At 34.8% G+C, this 16088-nt stretch overlaps 1 protein-coding gene across 11 annotated transcripts in view; it reads left to right on the top strand.

Moving 5' to 3' along the window:
* The window catches only part of KIF21A (kinesin family member 21A), a 146631-nt gene that overhangs the window by 103442 nt on the left and 27101 nt on the right, over positions 1–16088 (top strand). For 8 of the 11 annotated variants that reach the window (XM_081310707.1, XM_081310708.1, XM_081310716.1 and 5 more), the window contains 10 exons: positions 4132–4200; positions 4304–4518; positions 4669–4822; positions 4986–5180; positions 5586–5687; positions 7000–7165; positions 7641–7661; positions 12316–12376; positions 12865–12919; positions 15588–15802. In XM_081310707.1, the coding sequence (XP_081166833.1) occupies positions 4132–4200; positions 4304–4518; positions 4669–4822; positions 4986–5180; positions 5586–5687; positions 7000–7165; positions 7641–7661; positions 12316–12376; positions 12865–12919; positions 15588–15802 (1253 nt within the window). The remainder of the gene's footprint in view (positions 1–4131; positions 4201–4303; positions 4519–4668; positions 4823–4985; positions 5181–5585; positions 5688–6999; positions 7166–7640; positions 7662–12315; positions 12377–12864; positions 12920–15587; positions 15803–16088) is intronic. The other 3 variants (XM_081310709.1, XM_081310713.1, XM_081310712.1) reach the window with 1 other exon arrangement.

Below are 16088 nucleotides of genomic sequence, written 5' to 3'. Positions count from 1 at the left end.
ATTTCTCACCAAAAGAGGCTTTCCAATGAACTATAAAAATTTTCATAAACTTTGACTCAAGAATTCTACTCTCATGAATTCAGATTACAAAAAGATATCTAAAGTCAGAAAAATAAACATTTGTTAAAGCCTTCACTTTAGAATTATTTGCAATTGTGAAAAAAGTTAAAACAGCAATGTTTGCTTGGCAATGGAGGGAATGATTAATAGATGTTTAATGGATTATTATTCATCCATTAAAAATAAAGATTTGGGAACAATATAGTTATAGGAAAGAAGATTATAATTTAATATTAAGTGTAATGCAGGATTTAATATATACATATATATGCTTGATTGCAATGAGGGAAAAAATTTGTAGGATACATATCAACATTCTAACTGTAGTTGTGTTACGTTTATAGATCATGGTTGATTCTTTCTTCTTCTTTTCAAACCTTTGGTAATATCATTATTTCTTTAGAATAAATAATTAGAGTTAACAACCAGAATAAACAAATGGGACTTACTTAAACTAAAAAGTTTTTTCTCAGCAAGAGAAACAATAAAAGAGGTAAATAGAGAGCCTACATCCTGGGAACAAATCTTTACCCCCCACACCTCTGATAGAGCCCTAATATCCAGAATGTACAAAGAACTCAAAAAATTAAATAATAAGATAACAAATAACCCAATTAACAAATGGGCCAAGGACCTCAACAGACACTTCTCAGAGGAGGACATACAATCAATCAACAAGTTCATGAAAAAATGCTCACCATCTCTAGCAATCAGAGAAATGCAAATCAAAACCACCCTAAGATACCATCTCACTCCAGTAAGATTGGCAGCCATTATGAAGTCAAACAACAACAAGTGTTGGCGGGGATGTGGGGAAAAAGGTACACTTGTACACTGCTGGTGGGGCTGCAAAATGGTGAGGCCAATTTGGAAAGCAGTATGGAGATTCCTGGGAAAGCTGGGAATGGAACCACCATTTGACCCAGCTATTGCACTTCTCGGACTATTCCCTGAGGACCTTAAAAGAGCGCACTATAGGGATACGGCTGCATCAATGATTATAGCGGCACAATTCACAATAGCTAGACTGTGGAACCAACCTAGATGCCCTTCAATAGATGAATGGATAAAGAAAATGTGGCATCTATACACAATGGAATATTATGCAGCACTAAGAAATGACAAAATCATAGAATTTGCAGGGAAATGGATGGCATTAGAGCAGATTATGCTAAGTGAAGCTAGCCAAGCCCTAAAAAACAAATGCCAAATGTCTGCTTTGATATAAAGAGAACAACTAAGAACAGAACAGGAAGGAAGAGCATGTGGAAAAGACTACAGATAACAAAGACGAATGAGGGGAGAGAAACGGAGAGAGAAGGGAAAGCATATGGAAATGGTAGGAGACCTTCAAGGATACATAAAATTACAAGAGGCTATGAGGGGCAAGGGGGAGGGAAAAAAAAGGGAGAGAATTGAACAACAGCAGGGGAGATAGAGAGGGAAGATGGGAGGGGAGGGGAGGGGAGGGGTGATAGTAGGGGTTAGGAAAGGTAGCAGAATACAACAGACACTAATATGGCATTATGTAAAAATGTGAATATGTAACAGATGTGATTCTGCAATCTATATTTGGGGTGAAAATGGGAGTTCAAAACACAATTTGAGTCTAATGTATGAAAGATGATATATCATGAGCTATGTAATGCTTTAAATAATCAATAAAAAATTAAAAAAAAATAGAATAAATAATTATATTTATGATTTTTTTTTTCTTAAAAGAAGAGCCCCTTCCCATTGTTTCTTTATTCTTGCTTTTATTTGAATCCTCCCTGGGAAACAAATAAGGTTATACAGTATATTTTAGAAAATGGAAACCTATTTTAGTATTGAAAGAGGAAACTTAAGGAGATAGAGTGGAAAGAGTTATGACATAGAAAAGTTGATATTTTAGTCAGATGACTCATATTTATGGCTATATTTGTTTCCTTTTTTCCCCAGTATAGCAACATTTTAATAATCATTGTATTTGTCATACTCAATTCCTGGGCACTTTAGATTTTGTTAATAGAATTTGTTTCTACTGAAATCAAATAAAAGTATAACATATTGTCTATTTTTTTCCACAATTTACTTAGAGATATAATTCACATATCATCAAAATCATTTGAAAGTGTACAATTCAAGTTTTTAGTATATTCACAAAATTGTGCAGTAATTACCACTAATTCCAGGACATTTTGTTACTTCAGAAAGAAATCCCATATCCATTAGCAGTCACTCCCCATTGCCCTTAGGCCCTGACAACCACTAATTTACTTTTTATCTTTATGAATTTGTCTATTCTGCATATTTCATATAAATGGAATCCTACCATATGTAACCCTCCCCCTTTCTTCCAGAAGTGAGGATTGAATCCTGGGCCTCACCCATGCTAGGCAGGTGCTCTAATATAGAGCTACCTCCCCAGCTCCATATGTGGTCTTTTGTGTCTGGTTTATTTCACTTAGCATGATATTTTCAAGGTTCATCGTGTTGTAGCATGTAGCTATACTTCAAATTCCTTTTTATAGCTATACGGATATAGTACATTTTTTTTCCATCCATTCACCAGTTGTTGGACATTTGAGTTGTTTCCACTTTTTAGCTATTTATTTTGGTTTTATTGAAAACTTCCAGATGACAATAATAATTTTTTTTACAAGATATGCCATCTATCTCTTTATTACTAATTCATTTGAGATGAATTATCAATATATTATCAATTCATTTGAGATGAAGTATCAATATCAAACAGTTATCTCCTGGGATGGAAAATTTGAATTAACCATTACAATATGATGTCTATATTCTGTTATAAAGAAATGAGGCTGGCTAATCACATAGAAAGTCTAACACTTAGACTTCCTCTCCTACTTATTTGTTGCTTTGTGTGCATGTTGAACCCCTTTCTAAATTATTCCTTATCATCTTTATCTTTCATCATTTAGAAAGATCCAAGTGTTATATTCTATGCAAAAATATGAATAGTCTTGAGTTTTGGTTTTTAATAGGGAAAAATTTAATGTAGAAATAAGTTCCAAACTATATGTTAATTTTAGCTTTTGATAGTTTATACATTTAAAAAATGTTTTCTGTAATAGTGATTGAAACCAGAGCTTGCACATGCCAGGCAAGCGATTTACCACTGAGCCACATCCCCAGCTCTAAAAATATTTAAAAACTTTGCTTCTATGTCAGTTATTATGGTAGGCAAGGTAAATGTTGTAGGGATGAGATAGAATCCCTTTCTCAAAGAATTCTCCTCTGAGGAGAAAAACATATACATAAACATGAAGTGAATGATCTGTTTGGAATTGAGATATAAACATGAGGCGGGTTTGTTATAGAAGAGATTATAAGTGTTAGAAGGGATGCATTTAATCAAGTCCAATTCCTAAGCTTTGCCAGTGATCACAGAGTTGAATAAATGATAGAACCAGAACTAGTATCTATGTTCTTTTTTAGGCCAGAATTCTTTCCTAAATTATATATAGAATAGCTTAATCTATAATTAGTTACCTTTATTGTCTAAAGTACCTAGAAACACATTGCTAATTATATTTATTACCTAAAGTACTTAAAACATGTTTATTGTTCATTTATTTTACTCATCATAATAAAATTGCAAAATTACTATAAAATGCCAATATGATTAATGTCTCACTATATTTAAAAGTTTATAATCATTATATGTATAGTAAGATGACTCTATTACAAATATTGTAAGTTGTTTCTTCCTGCTCATGCCTCAGCCAGCAATTCAATCAAAATGTCTTACAAAAATGGTGAGGTGTAAATAAAGCATTTAGAAAAGTACATGCATATTGCAAACACTATAGTGTTTGTTAAACAGAAGTGAGTGGTACAGAGATAACTTCAGTTTTTAGGCAGCGATGGCTATATCACTATGTGTTTATGTTTGTTGTAATAAAAGAGCCCTATCTGTAGTAATGGATACAAGGTTATTAACTCAGATTGTGCTAATAACTCTGGAGGTTTCCAGAGACATGGGGAAATATGTCAGTATGGGAATAGGAAGTATCATATCTTTTGGTTTAATATTTCAGTTCATTCAATATTATCTTATAGCACCAACTTAGACTTCTGGAAGCCCAAAAAAGAAACCAGGAGGTGGTTCTTCGCCGCAAAACTGAAGAGGTACAGTAAGCAAATTGACCATTTGGAGGAAACATTTTGACCTTGAGATAAATGACGTTTTTCTACAGACTGAGAGACTGAGACAACTCTTGTGCCATTTAAGGTTACAGCTCTTCGTCGGCAAGTGAGGCCCATGTCAGATAAAGTGGCTGGGAAAGTCACTCGGAAGCTTAGCTCATCTGATGCCCCTGTTCAGGATGCAGGTTCCAGTGCAGCTGCTGTGGAAGCAGATCCATCAAGGGCAGGCACCCAGCAGAAAATGAGAATTCCTGTGGCAAGAGTCCAGGCCTTACCAGCGCCCACAACAAATGGAACCAGGTCCAAATGATTCTTCTTTTGCTCCTTATATAAACCTTTTGGGCGTTAATATTGAATACTGTGCATAAATTAAACAAGTCTTATTATTGGCAGATGCACAGTCATGTAAATGCATAGTAATTATGTTTGTCTGTTTTTGTATGATTATAGAAAAAAATATCTGAGGAAAGGACTGACTGGCCGAGTGTTTACTTCTAAGACAGCTCGCATGAAGTGGCAGCTCTTAGAGCGCAGGGTCACTGATATCATCATGCAGAAAATGACTATTTCCAACATGGAAGCCGACATGGACAGACTCCTCAAGGTACAGAAAGTAGAAACTAGACATGCTCCCCTTAGCCAACTGTTAATTTTACTCTTCTAAATTTGTTCCCTGGGTACATTTAAGTTTTTGTTTTTGTTTTGATTGTCCTGTGTATGAGTAAATAAATGTTATTTCTTAAAATCCAACCTGTTTTTTCCAATAGCAACGGGAAGAACTCACAAAAAGACGAGAAAAACTTTCAAAAAGAAGAGAAAAGATAGTCAAGGAGAATGGAGAGGGTGATAAAAATGTGGTTAACATCAATGAAGAGATGGAATCACTGACTGCTAACATAGATTATATCAATGACAGTATTTCTGATTGTCAAGCCAACATCATGCAGATGGAAGAAGCAAAGGTAATTTAAAAGATGTCAGATGGCTTGATGAACTATATTTATCTTTAAAAGCTCTTTGAATTTTTTAAAGGAAGGAATTTCCTATTTATTGGTTTAATCTAATTTTCAGATTTTACATGTAAACAACTCCTTGCTTGCTCTCCCAATTTATCTGCTGATTTTGTGATATGGTTTCTTGTTTGTGCAATGCATATATCTTTTATAATATCCTGCCTTGAATTCTTAACCACTCACATGTGTCTTTTTTCAGATATATTTCTTGGTGAAGGGATAAAATGTTATATTTTTCTGAGGAGTCTCACTGGCTAATCTAATACTATTAAACTAATACAGTAGGGTTTTGCCTTATGTTTATATACAAGATTCAGGTCAAAATCATAATCAGAATATGCTGGTTTGATGTAGGAAGAAGGTGAGACTTTGGATGTCACCGCAGTTATTAATGCTTGCACACTTACAGAAGCCCGATACCTGCTAGATCACTTCCTGTCAATGGGCATCAATAAGGTAAGATTTAGCTACCCTATTACTGAAACATAAGTTTTGACCCATTCATTGTAGTGTTGTTTATTTCTCCAGTAACTCTTCTCTTTGTAATAAAGAACATTGTTTTTAAAGAAAAGTATTGGTGACTTATAATTATGCATGATATTGGGTTATGTTGTTACATAGGAAGCACTTTGTAAATCTTTTTTTTTTTAATTTTTATTGTTGGTTGTTCAAAACATTACATAGTTCTTGATATATCATATTTCACACTTTGATTCAAGTGGGTTATGAACTCCCATTTTTACCCCGTATACAGATTGCAGAATCACATCAGTTACACTTCCATTGATTTACATATTGCCATACTAGTGTCTGTTGTATTCTGCTGCCTTTCCTATCCTCTACTATCCCCCCTTCCCTCCCCTCCCCTCCCCTCTTCTCTCTCTACCCCCTCTACTGTAATTCATTTCTCCCCCTTGTATTATTTTTCCCTTTCCCCTCACTTCCTCTTGTATGTAATTTTGTATAACCCTGAGGGACTCCTTCCATTTCCATGCAGTTTCCCTTCTCTCTCCCTTTCCCTCCCACCTCTCATCCCTGTTTAATGTTAATCTTCTTCTCATGCTCTTTGTCCCTACTCTGTTCTTAGTTACTCTCCTTATATCAAAGAAGACATTTGGCATTTGTTTTTTAGGGATTGGCTGGCTTCACTTAGAATAATCTGCTCTAACGCCATCCATTTCCCTCCAAATTCTATGATTTTTTAAATCTTTTTTTTTAGAGTCAAGAAAAGTAAGGAATACTTAGATCAGTTTTATTAGCTTGTTGTTTATTATATTTGTCTTTTAGAACAGATAAACAAATTAGAGAAGATATAACTCCGATTTTACTTTATCACAAGAAAAAAGTTCTCAGAGTGAACAAATTTGGTATCATAACTGGCTTAGTATTGATTCTTTATAGCTGGAACCAAAACTCAGACAGAAAAAACAGTCATATAGAGCTTGTCTAATTTGTTACCAGTAAAGATGATTATGACTTCTGACTTGCTTGTTTTTGACGGGGACTGTTTTAGACCCATTATGTTATGTTCTCTCACTCTTCAAAATGTGCCAGGAAGTAGGTATTATTCACATAATTTTATGCATGAGGAGACTGAAAATCAGTCTCCTGGACAGGTAAACTTGCCCAAATCACCAAGCTAGTCAGTGGAGAGTCGAGGTTGCATGATGGTCTGTCTGATGTCAAAGTCTGTGTATTGTAAGCATTTGCTGATCTTTACTGGTAGATTCTATTTTGTGTGAGTCAAGATCATTTGTTGTTGTTGCAGGGTCTTCAGGCTGCCCAGAAAGAGGCTCAAATTAAAGTTCTTGAAGGTCGACTCAAACAAACTGAAATAACCAGTGCTACACAAAACCAGCTCTTATTTCATATGTTGAAAGAGAAAGCAGAATTAAATCCTGAGCTAGATGCTTTACTAGGCCATGCTTTACAAGGTAATTTGGACTACATTTTAATTGAATGGTTGCATGGTAGCTTTGCTCTTTGAACATGCTATACTCTCTTTCCTCTATGGCTTGACTGAATAGATGCTATACTTATGCTCTGAATAACTATTCTGTCTTTAATTTGCATGTGTATATAAGTTTTGGGGAAGTAATTATTGTTATTCAAAGAAGTGATTGTCAACTTAAAAAGACTTATCTAACTTTATTATGTAATTAGTTTTTATGGATAAAAACACCAACCAACTTTCAGAATTGGTTATTTAAATTACTTAAAAGATTAACTAAGTTTCATTACTTTATTCTGCGTCTAACTGCCCTAAAAATAAATTCGTGTTTGCTATGGCATCTATTCTATATATCTTACAAATGGTTCATAATCTTGTTTTATGTGAGAGTTCTTAACACTGGATCTGTTTTGATTGGAGTATTGCTTTTTGTTTCCTTTTTGCTGTTATTTGCACAGATCTAGATAGCGTACCATTAGGTAAGTATGTTAAGCTTTCTATGTACCCTACAGCTGCATGAATTACTAATTGTTCATGTACACTAATTGTGGTACATCTTAAAGTTTTTATTGGCAGTCAAGTTGTTGTTGCATGATCATTTTTGAAATGTTTCCTTGACCACAAACATACTAAGTCTTTTGTCTTTATTAAACATTCCTGATTTTAAAACTCTTAAATGTTCAAAGGAGTATGCTTTAGTTATTTGTCTCTTTTATTATTTGAGCTCCAGTTATAGCTCCAGTTTCAGAAACCCTCTGAGTCCTTTCTCTTTCTTATAGGAAAACATGACATATATGTTTATTTTAAATTTTTAAGTGTATCTGTTAACATGCATCTATTGTTTTAACATCACAAATAACTTTGTTTTGCATAAATCTTTTGTATATATTTGCTATGTTCTTATCTATTCTTTATTTTTGTAAAATTAGTCACATACTTTTAATATTAAAAAGTGAATAAAGCTATCAAAGACTTTATTTCAGCAAGGTGATGCCATATTTATAATCATAAGGATATTTTCAAGTTAGAATGTGCAATAGAGGTCATTGAGTACAAAGGTTTTTAAACTTTTTCTCTTTAACATCCACAACAGTTGTGCCCACCTGATGGTAACATCTGTGCCTCCTTTTAATGATATATATGTAGGACCAGGAATATTGGGGAAATTTTATTACTGGTGATGTGTCTGAATGATTATTTGGGGTAGTTTTTATTTGCTTAAAATTATTTAAAAATCTGATCATAATCTTTTTCCTAATTACATAACTGTTATATGTTTTCTAAATGTTGATAATTAAAGAAGAAGAAAGTAACTGAAATATTAAATGTAATTACATCCCTATGTTGTTAGAATAAACATAGCCTATGAATCTGTATTTATTTTAAATGAAGTCACAAATATATGATCTATTTGATTTATATACAGCATGTTAATATCTAGATAATATTCCTTGAGATCAGTGAGATCAACTGCATAATATAATATGTATGGAAAGCTACTCAAGCTATGACAAGGATTGAGACAAGACCAACGAGGTCCAATTAGGAGTGATTAAAAGAACCATATAGGCCACTCAGGTTCCTGGCATTAAATCCAGCATTCTTGCCATTCTATATGTATTAAAGGAGATTTCATCCCCTCTTTCTTCTCCTCTCCTGTCCTTCCTTTCTCCTCTTCTTCCTCCTTCTCTCATTTCTTGCTCTTCTTTCTTCTTTTCTTACTGTTCTGTTTCTAATGCTTTTCTTTGAATCACTTTTAATTATACTTTGAGGAGGGGTCAGAAGCACCGAGTACAAACCCATTCAGCTGATATAACCTGTGACTCATGGCAGAGTCAAGAGATTGAGGATATAATCTAGATTAGAGGAGCTGAAGGAAAAGCATAGAAAGAGAAAAGAAAGTTGTCACAGTCATTGATACTTTTCTTAAAAAAAAAAACAACAACAACAACACTTTATTTAGCTCTTCACTTAGCTCTTAATTAGCCTTTACTTAGCTCTCCAATTGTACCTGAAGCCTTGGACTGGGTGCTGGACTCAGAGATGAGTGAAACACTAACCTTGATCTCATGGACCTGATGCCCTGCTAAGAGTGACAGACCATCAGCAAATTATGACACATTGCAGTGAGGACAGTGGTTGAGATACATATGAGGAATTATGGGAGCACAGAGTGGGACCATCCATAAAGAATGGCAGTGTTGATGAAGACTTTCTGGAGGAGGTGACATTTCGGATGAAACATAAAGGAAGAAAATAAGTTATCCAGGCAAAAGACAATATTGAAGTGTCACTCCAGGAAGAGGGGTAGCACAAGCATGAAGATATAGCCATGATATTATGTAGATGAGGCCTACAAACAGATTGTTGCTTTTGAACAACAAGTATGTGGCATGTAATGATGCAACTTTAGGCTGAACCATAGCCAACACCCCACACTACTAGGCTAATATTTTAGGGGCCTTTGAAGAACATTTATTTCCCACACACCACCACCCAACCTGTATAAGGGTCCACAAGGTCACTTCTGTCTCTGGAGATTTGTTAGAAGATTCATGAGACTCAGCATGTAGTTGTATTTGTGACTAAAATTTGGGAGAACAATTGTGGTAAGGATGCATAGGTGGAAAAGGGAAAAGACACAGATGGGTCTATAGGGATCCATGTGCAGGCTACCTTATGCTCTCTCCTATGAGACATCACTCAGACTCTAGCCCCAAGGAACAAAAATGCAGCTGTGTGTCAGGCCAGGGAAGTCCATTAGACATTCAGCACCAGAGTGCTGTTAGTGATGGTCAGATAAGTACCCTCTAATCTCTGGTATGATCTAACACACCCTAGAATTCAAACCTCCAGAAGGAAAGCAGGTGTTCAGCATCAGCCATGCTGTTTGCACAATCCAGGCATAGTGAACAGCCTTTGTTTATTTAGCATTGTCTGGGGATTTTCTGAGAACTGTTTTCAAATGTCAGCCCAAGTGCAGTCTTGTAAACAGGTGTTTCTAAAGGTAGCAGTCTCAGGGTTGCTGTATAGACTCTTTTCCATAACTACGTTTTACTATAAATATAGATCTTTTATTTAAAAAAAAAACTTTTAAAAAAAGACTGAAATAAAAAAAAGTCCTGCTTGGTTATTTCCAATGATGTTTGTGAAATTTTACCCTGATATTGATAAATCTTAGGACAGGTGGGAGTTTTGTCTGACTTTAGGTTTATGATGATGAACAAAGCTGCTGGCCATGGGTTAGGGTTAAGTTCAGAGTTGGAAGTGCAGTAGAAAGGCCATGGGGTGTCCTGCTGTTCAGATAACCCAGTGCTTCAGACCATTCTTTGTCCTGATGACTCCTCTCTTTGTGACTATGGGTGGGGATCTCTTTGTCCAGGTTGTTTATGTCAAGACATAATTGTCTCTAGGGTGAACATGCACAATCAGGGCTGAAGTGGTTTTCACTAAACACTCCCATGATGTTTGCATTCTCTTTGGTTCCATCACTCTCTGAAAGAAAAAGGCAAGCAAATTGTAGCTTGCTGTTATACCTGGGGAAACAGAGGCTAGGCTTCTCATTTCTTTGGGACCTCTTTTTCTATATTATCTACTCATCCAGTCACCTTAACACTCAATTATCCTGTCTTTGAAACAAGTCCTTGAGCCTTCATTGAGTGACAGGCTTTGAAATACACATTGCCTGCAAGACCACTCTTTTCTTACTTCAGAAAGTAAACTCTCTTTGTGTGGGTTCTTTATGTGGTTTCATTTTAGATACCGCTATCAATTATTACTGAACTTCTCCAAAGGTGTCTGCTAAACCAGGAAGGAAGAGACTATCAGTGGAGAGACAGAAAATAGTTGACTCAGGTGTCACAGTCCACCTGTGTGATACATAATTAGAAATTAAAAGAAAGTGACTCCTATGTATTTTTAACTAAAATATATGTTGCTTACAATACTGTCTTTAGTTTATGGAATGATTTTATAATATATGTGTTTTTAAAACCTGCACTTACATTAGGGGCTTTTTGATAGTTTAGCTAGTTTACTTTCTGTGGCTGTTTTATTTACTGATTTCCTACTAGTTTTAAATATTTGATTTTTCCTTTTTTTCTAGTCTGCTACAGTTGTTCTGGAATAGCAGTGGTTTATTTGTATTAGTTTATAGAACTGTTGCATGCACAGCTATTTTTTTGTCTTCTGTGTACATGTGAATGAACTGCATGCTGGTTTGTGACTTCTGAATATCTTCATACACTCTATTCTACATGAAGGCAAAAATTAAACACAATTTTAAATGAAAAATATTTAAGTAAGGTCCCATAACTGCAGGGTGTGGCAGTGCATACCTGAAATCTCAATGACTTGGGAGGCTGAGTCTATAAGGACTATAAGTTTGAAGCCAGCCTCTACAATTTAGAGAGGCCCTGTTTCAAAAATAAAATTTAAAATGGGCTGGGAATATACCTCAGAGGTAGGGCATTTCTGGGTTCAATACCTAGAAACTAAAAAACAAACAGGATGGCATAACTGATAAAATGTAAAAAGTATATTTACATTTATGTAGTATTAATAATGGACTCAGTTCATTAAAGCTAACTCATACAGCATTTATTTAACTGTGTTTAAAAAAATTTTTTTTTCACACTGGGGATTAAACCTGGGTGTGCTTTACCACTGAGTTACATCCTCAGGTCTTTTTGGTTTTTAATTTTTTATTTTGGGAAGGGTCTCACTAACTTGCCTAGGGCCTTACTAAGTTTGTGAGGCTGGCTTTACCTTGCAATTCTCCTGTATTAGTCTCCTGAGTTGCTGGTATTACAGGTGTGTGCCACCATGCTTACCTTAACCTTGTATTATTAGTTAGTGGATTTTTGTGTTTGGTTGAATACATGAATCTGAAAGAAATATATATAATTATATATCCTCAGATAAATATATGATCTAATTCCCATCCAATATTTTTCCACGTTTCATCATTCAAATGTATGGTTTTCCTACTTTGAACAGCTACTAAAACCAAAGTGCCCATCTTGAGACGTTGAACTTATATTTATATAGAATAGGGACTGTAGACATCAATTAAACTATGACATGTAGATAACATTCATTTGGGGACTTTTCTTTTTCCTTTTTTTTTTTTAGAAAATGTAGAGGATAGTACTGATGAGGATGCACCTTTAAACAGCCCAGGATCAGAAGGAAGGTAAGAGAGCCTAAGGAGACTGAATAGATTTGACTTGTTTCTATATTTTTAGTATTTTTTATCTTGTGTTAAACAATTATCATAAAACATAAAACTTTTTGAATTTTATGATGAATAGCACTAGAAACAGTAATTATGGGGGCTATAGACGTATAACTCAGTGGTGGAGCTCTTGCTAAGCATGCATGAGGCTTTGTGTTTAATTTCTAGTACTAAAAAACAAAACAAACCCCCCCAACCTGAAAATAAACAACCACCAACAACAATGATATAGAAACCAAACTAAGTCATCCTTAACCCTCACAAATTTTAAAATAAAAGTAGTGGGATATTTAAGGAAGAAAAATGACTTTTTAAAATAAATTCATTTTTACTTTAAATGTTTTCTGTTTTCTATAGATATATATTTTTCATAATTATAAAAGACATGTAGTTTTCTATACTATGTTCTCACTTAATCCTGTGGCTAATTCCTTCTTTGCATACAGCACACTCTCTTCAGACCTTATGAAGCTTTGTGGTGAAGTGAAACCTAAGAACAAGGTAAGGAGAATTGAAAACACCAGGTATTGTTATCTTAGGCTATAGATTTTGCTCTTCATAGAGTAGCCAGTAGGCATACTTTTACCAACACGCTCTCATTTGTAAGGAATTTAGTTGTTTTTTTTTTAAATTATCACTTATCTGTAAGTGATAATATCTGTAAGTGACAATTGAAAAATAATTATTTTGAAACAGTTTTGTTTGTTGAAATTTGAGCTTTAGGGGCTGTGGCTGTGGCTCAGCAGTAGAGTGCTTACCTAGCATGTTCGAGGCTCTGGGTTCAATCCTCAGTACTACATAAAAATAAATAAAATAAAGGTATTAAAAAAATCATATCAGTCTTTAAAAAAATTGGAGCTTTATTTTATTCTTGCACATTTCCCACTGGATATGGGTTATGGAGACTAATTCTTAAGCCACTGGTTAACTAAATGTAAACCAACATACAAGGTAGGGGCTTTCAAGGTAAATCATTTAGATTGGAGGTTTAAAATCATTATCATTGATGAATTTTGAAATTTCAGCATTTTCGTATATTCTTAAGTGTTATTTATTTTATTTAATTGGTGTCTTGAGGTAGCTTATATAATGTTGACCCTTAATTATAGTGTTTTAAAACTTATGCATCTATAATGCGTATTTATTGTGTTTTAAAAAAATATAAATCATACATACTGTTAAATATGTAAGAAACCATGATACATTTCAGATTGTGAATGGTTGTATTTGATACTAAATGAATTAACTAATGATCTCAAGGCATTTGAAAACAAAAAATTCTTATAGTGTTTAAGTATTTGTTGAACAAATGCATAGAATCACAACCTGGAAGAATAATACTATGTAAATGCATAGATTTAAGGCCAACTATTGTTAATCAGGTAGTGTAAATGAATAATTGGTAGGATGTAAAATAGTGTGTTCCAGGGGTTCATTGTAATTGCCTACATAAAGAAGATAGTCACCATAAAATCTTGCTTATTTTTGCCATGTGGGAATATGGAACTAAGTTTACCAGATCCTACTTTCTCAAAAGAAATCCTAAATATGGATTTTCATGAAGAATTTCCTTATCTTTAAAATACTGAGAAAAACTAATAAAAATATGTCTCCAAACTCCTGTAGCTTCTTGAGCTACTGACTTGATGACATATGGTTTATGTTTTATTAAACTGACCAACCAGGTTACCAAAACTCAAAGCAAACATTCTCAATATGACTTGGATCCATTTCTAAGCAGAAAAGAGAATCTCATAAAGTAACTTTTAGGTCCTGGGGAAGCCTCATTCCTTATGTCCTTGTGAGATGTCAGAGAGAGATGTGAAGTGATAGCCTAAAGGTTCTCTCCAGAAAGAACCACTGTGGTTGGAAATTACCCCCCCCCCCCAAAGATTCCTATCTTCCCTGGGTCCCTGGTTGTGGAGAGAATTGAGTGTAACTCAGGGCTGCAAGGCTTTCTCTTTTCTAAACGTTTCTCAAGTGCTCCCTGCTATTTCTTTTGAATTGTAAAATACTAAAATGGTGTCCTATAATTTTTTTTTCACTCATTGAAAAAATAAAGTTGATCTTGTAAGTCTATACCACTGTGCTAAGTGCAGGGGTACAAGTACCTATCCTCTGGAGTTATATAATCTGGTAGACCCTTTGTTTATCTGTTAATATCTCAGGGATATCAAAACCAACTCTGAGTGGTAACCCCGTTTATTTGGTTTCTAAAAGTAAGGAAAGGCCTGGGCTTGGTAGCTCATGCCTGTAATCCCAGTAGCTCAGGAGGCTGAGACAGGAGGATTGTAAGTTCAAAACCAGCCTCAGCAATATTGAGGCGCTAAGCGACTCAGTGAGACTGTCTCTAAATAAAATGTAAAATAGGGTTGTCCAGTGGTTGAGTGCCCCTGAGTTCAATCCCTCGTAATCCCCCGCCAAAAAAAAAAAAAAAAAAAAAAAAGGTAAGGAAAGGAATGCTTATAGTGAGTCTGAATTCTAGGAAAATGACTTACCCACTTCACCAAGCTGCTTAAAGCTAGTGCTGACTGGTATTGAATTAGCCAGTAGACAGATTAAACATAGATTTATGGCATTAGAAAGAAGAGAAGGGTCACAAAAATTGAAAACAAATATTAAAAATGCATATTTAAGAAAGCTTTTAAGTATGAGAAAAATGAGAATTTAGTTGAGCATCCCTAAAATTAATTATCTTCTGTCTTAATTTATTCCTTCCTTTCTTTCCCACCATTTCCTTCCTTCCTCTTTCCAATTTATATTGAGGAAGCTGGCCACTTGTGATAAATGGAGGCAGATTGTCTGGCCTTTGCCACTTACTATCTGCATGGCCCTGGGAAAATTATTTAGTTTCTTTGTATCTTAGTTTCTTCATTTGTGAATAGGGATGATGACATGACCTATCCATGTGTTAATTTGACAATATACTTAGAATTATGCCTTGCACATAAGCACAATGCACATGTAGGCAATTATTGTGGCTTCTATAGAGCTTATCTGGCTAGAGCTCTGCTTGTCACTTATCTCACTTGCTTTGTTTGACACCCTTGTCAGGGAAATATAGGCTAAATGTTTTTGCCTATTTCAAACTAATATAAATCTCTGTTCTCCAATCAAGTTCTGTGCAGAAGTTTGCTCCTGATTGCTTTTCCTTCCATTCTCTAACTAGGCCCGAAGGAGAACCACCACTCAGATGGAATTGCTGTATGCAGATAGCAGTGAACTAGCTTCAGACACTAGTGCAGGAGATGCCTCCTTGCCTGGCCCTCTTACACCTGTTGCAGAAGGGCAAGAGATTGGAATGAATACAGAGACCAGTGGTACTTCTGCTAGGGATAAAGAGCTTCTTCCCCCATCTGGCTTACCTTCTAAGATAGGCTGCATGTAAGTTTGGCCCAGCTACACTAACTTCTTTTCTTCTAGCTTTTATTTATTTATTTTTTAATATGCATGTTGCTAATTTCTTATTTCTATTTCTATTTTTAAAAATCTTGTATAAATAAGATCTTTGATCTTCAAAGTCATTTCTGTTAGGTATTGTTTCCCCTGATCTTTTTATGGTCAAATAATTTAAGATGAGATGTTCTTTATGGAATTGCTTTGCCTTATCACTAAGCTGTAGGGTCATTTTAGGGGTTTCAATTTTAACAAAGGTCAAGTCATGAATTAT

The sequence above is a fragment of the Spermophilus citellus genome, assembly GCF_964194105.1.
Source record: "Spermophilus citellus genome assembly, chromosome: 10".
Classification (NCBI taxonomy): Eukaryota; Metazoa; Chordata; class Mammalia; order Rodentia; family Sciuridae; genus Spermophilus; species Spermophilus citellus.
The sequence above is the reverse complement of the archived record's forward strand: the minus strand, read 5'-3'. Positions and strand labels throughout refer to the sequence as shown.